The 6,075-nt window shown below is 41.3% G+C and overlaps 1 protein-coding gene across 1 annotated transcript; it reads right to left on the bottom strand.

Annotated features, from left to right (window-relative positions):
- Positions 1-128: 128 nt before the first annotated feature.
- On the bottom strand, positions 129-5,719 carry LOC137601146 (Krueppel-like factor 10). The gene is made up of 4 exons (XM_068323179.1): positions 5,274-5,719; positions 4,492-4,649; positions 2,581-3,412; positions 129-2,437 (listed from the first exon to the last, which is right to left on the bottom strand). The coding sequence occupies exons 1-4, from the start codon at positions 5,587-5,589 to the stop codon at positions 2,211-2,213; spliced, it is 1,533 nt and encodes a 510-aa protein (XP_068179280.1). The 5' UTR covers positions 5,590-5,719; the 3' UTR covers positions 129-2,210.
- Between the last annotated feature and the right edge of the window lie 356 nt (positions 5,720-6,075).

The raw sequence follows: 6,075 nt of genomic DNA, 5'->3' as shown, positions 1-6,075 counted from the left end.
ACTTGCATTCACTATGTGAAGATACGGTCATACAAAATATTACTCAATGTTTACTTGTAAGTTTTACTTAGACCATAAGACATTTTAACTTTGACACTTTGATTTTAATAAATTTGATTCTTGTTATTACTCAAATGTTTACTTTTACTTTTTATTACTCAAATGTAAGTTTTACTTGCTATTATAGCAAGCGAGTTGAATACACATTTACATGCATCGCTGGTTATTCCTGCCAGTCATAGGGATCAAAAGTCTAAGACTACAAAAAAGTATTGATAATATCTTTCATTTACCTTCTGATCGGTCTGTCACCACTCCTACCCCCTCTCAGCATTCACCATTTGTTGTTCAATGAGAATTTTAATACAAAATCTACTATAAAACACTTTTCTCATTTTCTTTCAATAGATCGTCCTTGCCTTGTCGCACGCCAATTTAGCTTATTCGTACAATTTAGGTTTAGCTTGTAAAAATAGAATCCTTTTTTTTTCATTGGACGAGAGGAGGTCATGACCCAAGTGCATATTTAATGATCGGGAGCGTTCGTGTCGTTTGGGTCACTTCGGCTATTTCTGTCGGCATGCGGAAATAGCCTCATGCTATTGTTTTCTTATGTTATCGCTCGGGGATTTTCGCGAGTCCTAAAAAGTTGTAAGTTTTAGCCTTTTTTCCCTAAAAATAAGAACGCCACTGTGGTTACACAGGCTAAAAACCTTGTAGCCACTCTGGAATTTACTTCGCCTATGGCGAAGTGGCAATCGACTAGCGCAAGCCCAGATATTGACAGGCGCAGTCTGCCTGTTGCTGATTGTGAAGATGGTTGCTCAGTGTTCATTGATAAAGTCAAGTCTCAATGTATTTCTGAAGTATCAGCAGGTAACGTATGTCACAAAGATGTGTCTAAGCATGTACCGCAGGTGGGACAATGAACGTGTGGATGGATAACCAATGAGCTGATCGATAGGTCCTATTCAGAAAGTCATCATTTGCAGTGTTTTGCTAGACTGAAAACATTTTCAGTTGCATAGAAGTTAAAAAAAACCCATTTTATCTAATCTCCATCTGTGTCTGAGGCATGTTGATGTTAAACTGCATGTCGTGTCGTATAGAAATAAAAACCTCATTGACTGGATTGTGAAGCACTGTTTCGTTCTGACCACATCTTTCATGTTTTGGTGAAGCTCTGGTGTCTCTGCAGACACTTCAACCAGTTTGAAGATGGCTTCTGATTCTGGATCATTTGTTTTCAGGTTCAAGTGGATCTGGGATGAAGTTAAACCTTGGACAGATTATTCAGCAACCATTGAATAATCAATGCAAAATAGGCTGGACAGTTTAAAATGGCTAAGAACACGAGAAAGAACACACGCTTATGTTTATCAGATCATTTATTTTTCTTTCAAGAAAAGTTGTGCAAATATTTTTACTAATAGATTTTCCAAATGGAACGAAAGTTGAAAATTTTTTGGTCAAGTATCCCTGAAAAGTAAACAATACTAACAAAAGTGAAAATGTCTTACAGTATCGTGTAGTCGGTCACGTAAACAGTAAGTGGAAGTCCAATGTAAACAGACTGGTTGAATCTCCAAAATGTCTTCAACACTTGCCGAATCTTCAAACTGAAACAAACAACTAGGACTAGTTGCACTGTATTGACTGTCTCTTCACATTTTTCAAATAGGAACAGAAAAGTAGCGAAGACTCCATATAAAGACTTTCTATACTTAATTTTGTGTAGACTTTGTCTCTTAACTCTCATTTTAGTAATGTGTGGTTCTTGTTCAAAATAGTACCCAGAACAATTTGTGAAAATGATTTAAAATAGTGCAGTGTGCCTGCTGGCTGTATCATTTTTCAAAATCGAAACAGAATGACCTGCTGTGGCAAATATATAATGTAGGAGCACAAATAACCTTAACAGTCTCCAGCACAAACAAAATGTTGAGTGATATGGCCTTTCTGTTGTGGCTGTAGACACTGTTCTGGTCACGTACACAAATACAAGTAAAACCATCACAAGAATACAAAAGGTTTCATTGTGGAACATGTTTTCAGTGTACGTAAAAATACAAACTTTACAAACACTGCAGTTTTGTAAACAAACCTTTTGTCATTTTGGGGTAATACAGTTATGTAAGCAGTCCTTCAGTCACAGAGCCTCTTCATTTCACCGATTTTCCCTTGGAGGAGTCATTAGAATGGCTCAGAGTTCATGAGCAAATAGACTTGATCCCTGATGCCCAGCAGGGCACCTTCCTAGCTGTTAGATGTCGCCTGGCGTGCTTTGCCAAGTGGTCGCTACGCATGAAGCGGCTGAGGCACATGTGACAGACAAACCTTTTCTCTCCTGTGTGGGTTCGCCTGTGGCGAGACAGCTCGTCGGAGCGAGAGAATCGCCTCTCACAGCCCTCCCACTTACAGCTGAATGGCCTCTCACCTATCGGAGGACACAACGTGTTGTTATTACAAACATCAGGAACCACCCTTTTGCAGGTAATATAGTTCTTGGTGCTATGCAGAATTTACACAGCAAGGTGCTGTTTAATTAAAAGTGTTCTTTTAAAGACATGAATCTCTCACCTGTATGTGTCCTCATGTGGGCCTTGAGGTGAGAGCTCTTGAAGTAGGTCTTGTTGCAGTCTTCATGGGGACAAACATGATTTCGTATTCGGGACACTTCCGGAGTGGGGGGGCTTCTTCGCTCCAAAAAGGCATGACCAGGGGCAGGGGCAATGGTTGGTAGCTTGCTGCTACCTGGGTTCACCAGTGCTGGTTGTTTGTGGAAAGCAGGAGTGACGAGTATTACAGGGCCTTTGGCTACCTGATCTCCAAAGAGGAAGACCTGGGCAGGCGTTTGTGGCTGTTGTAATGGTGCCTGCACATTGGTGAATGCTGGTGTAATAGAAATCAGGCATTGCTTCTGATAGTCAGAGGCTGTGATGGGTTTTAACACAGCACTAATGGATGGAGAAGGGACAGGAAGTATCTGTTGGTAGGCAGGGGCAGTACAGACACCAGGGCCAGCAGGCAAGACCAACTGGATGGCCGAAGGTGTGCTTGATTTGTCATCTGGAGCTAAAAGTCTTATCTGGGTCTGGCTGGGTTCAACACACTGTATGACAATGTTTCTCTCAGAATTGGTACTAGGTAGTTCATCTTCGGATCTTAAATATGTTTTCGGGTCTTTTGTATGAACTTCAGTGAATCTGCTTTTCTTGCTGCAAGAGCTTTGCTGGTGACCTGAAGTGTGTCGGATTACGCTGGTGCACTGGAACTGCTGCTGAGAGGCAGTGTTTTTGTGCTGTTCCATCCCATCTATTGGTTGCCAGCTCGGACTTCCAGTTGGTAAACGTGCTGCTGACGGCTGATGGGTGGCCTCAAGCTGAGTTGGGCTGTATGGTGGCGTCATGCACTGAAAAGATAGGTGTTCAAATTTCAAGCAGGTAAAAGCTGATAAATTCAAGTAGAAGAAGGCTAGACAAATTTATGCACTTTAATCTTGGACCTGTTGTTACAGTTGGAAGCAAAATTATTCAACTCCTCTTCCATATTAAATATACAGTAATCCCTTGGTACTCACGATTAATGCATTCCAGGACCACCCGTGAAAAACGAAATTCCTTGATATAGTGATGAACTATGTATTTTATTATTTACGGTAATTTAAACATTCATGAAACCGCCACATACTGAGATTAAACCATTTCATATCTATTACATTATCCTTTTCTCCCACTCATATCGACTGTTTAAAGCATTTATGTGTTTCACGTAAGTGTGCTGCGTTCCATGAGTCTCGGAACGCAGCACACTTACGGATGCTGTCAGCCAATAGAATGCACGTATGGTATCAAGTGACTACCAACTAAAAATCTGTGATGTAGTGAAGCCCTGCATCTTGAAGCACAAACAAGCGAGGGAATACTGTACTATTTAGCAGCTGTTTGCAATTATGAGACATTATGTCTACATAATACCACAGGTTCTGGATCAGCGGTACGTCTGGAGGAAGTAGTATGACGACTATGCTGTGAAGAACACTGCCTTCAGTGAAGCATGGCAGTGGTTCAGTGATGCTCTGGAGCTTTGCTTCCTCAGTCACTGTAAGGTCAGATGGATTCCATCAAGAATAAGGAAATCCTGTAAACACCTGTACCTGTGAGGAAGATGAATCTTGGACGTCATTAAACCTTACTAAAGAACAATGATATTAAACCAAACTCAAAGTCCTCCATAGCTTTATTGGAAAAGAAGTAGTTCAGGACCATTCTAGAGAATGGCACAGTCACCAGATTGAATTCCATGGAAATCCTCTAACCTTCTTTAATTCGTTTATAGCAAACTACTGATAGTTTATTTTAACAAGAAACCTTACATACAAGAGGACCTGAATAAGATCACCTCCAATTGTATCTTCTAAGCTGATGTTCCTTCAGGCTTGTTCTGGCAATGCTTTAACCTGACAACTCTCAGTCTGTGTGGTACACTTACCAATGAGGTTTCCAGTAGAACAGTAGACACAGGATGGGCACAGTCATCCTCTGATGAGTCTGAGGATGGAGTCAGCGGTCTGAATTGTCTGAAACTGAAGCTCTGGGATTTGCAGTGCTTCGTCATGGACATTAGAGCCTCCACGGCCTCCATGTCACCTGTACCCAGAGGAGACAGATGGAATTCACCCTGAGGGTCTGAGGAGCGCTCCTCAGATTTCATGATAAAACTGATGAATGAGCAGACAGGAAAAAGGATGACAACACTGTGAACTGGCCTTTAATTAGATGTGGATAATTAAATTTCTTTATATGGATTTTAAAATTTACTATTACACATTGTGCACATCATGAAAGCAGCTGGTCAGTGCAAATGTCACATGTTAAATGTTTTTAAGATGACTGACTGATATTCATCAACGTGTACAGAGCTGTGGAGGATCATGTGAAGTGAGGATAATCAATTGATGCTCTTCAGCCACACACCCTTTCACCTACTTTTCTGAGGGACAAAAGCACCAAGTGTTTACACAAATCGACCAACAGCCCTTCTTACACCTACCTGGAAGGCACAGGCGACCTGCTAGGAACCATCACTGATGAAGCGGCTGACATGTGAAAGAACTTGGTTCAGCACAATACAGGCTGACAGGAACAAACCAGTTACACGGTCTAAGTAATAAAATACACTGTCACGTCTGGTGATATCGAACACTGTATTTGACATTATTCATAGAAAACAATTGTCATATAAGACGGATTATATAAATAAATATTACTCACATGTGTGATTTTCAGTGAAGTCTTCCACACCCTGATTTTCTCCTGAGCACCAGTCACTGGTGATCGCTGGACACCTGAACCTGTTCTTGGACCCAGACTCCACCTCACACACGTTCTCGTTTCCATTCAAACACCGTGAGGGGGAAAGGGAGGCGTGGCTTATCCTCTTGACCAATAGGACGTAAAGGTGTGCACAGGCCTGACCACTGGGAGGGAGCGTCAGCGCGTGATCGGGGGATGACAGCGCCGTGGGGGCAGCGTGGTACACAACGACACGGTCGGTGCTTCTCCTCACCGACCCCCGCCACACTGACATCCGAAAGCATTTCTATGTAATTGATAGAAGTGTTACGAAACGCTTTATTTTGTAATTTTAACAAAGGTAGAACAATTTCCTGACTTCTGCATTCGTATGAACCCCAAAACGGAATGGTTTCACCCAGTCACGTCCAAGCCTCATACCCAGTTTAGTTTTAGTAGTCCTAAAAGAATGACACAAACCAAGGGAAAATACTCTTTGGTGGAGGTTAAGGTCTACATGCTTCACACAAATAGCCTATGCACAATGTAAAAATAAAAATAATATTTATAAAATGGTACATGGACATTCATTCTCGTGTTTTAAAATCAGGTCCTCAGAAACCTAAATACATAACTGAATATAAGCCTTCTGCAATTTAAAATTTCACCGCCCTTGCTTTGTCAAGAAATTTGTGAAATGTTTACTGTATATTGTCATTTTCCTTTGTCTTTTTCATGTGTTTGCTGCTCAGATGAACAGGTCTCTCTGTGTTCTTTGTGG

The sequence above is a fragment of the Antennarius striatus genome, chromosome 9 (assembly GCF_040054535.1).
Source record: "Antennarius striatus isolate MH-2024 chromosome 9, ASM4005453v1, whole genome shotgun sequence".
Taxonomy (NCBI): Eukaryota; Metazoa; Chordata; class Actinopteri; order Lophiiformes; family Antennariidae; genus Antennarius; species Antennarius striatus.
Note: the sequence above shows the minus strand (reverse complement) of the source record. Positions and strands in the feature narration are given on the sequence as shown.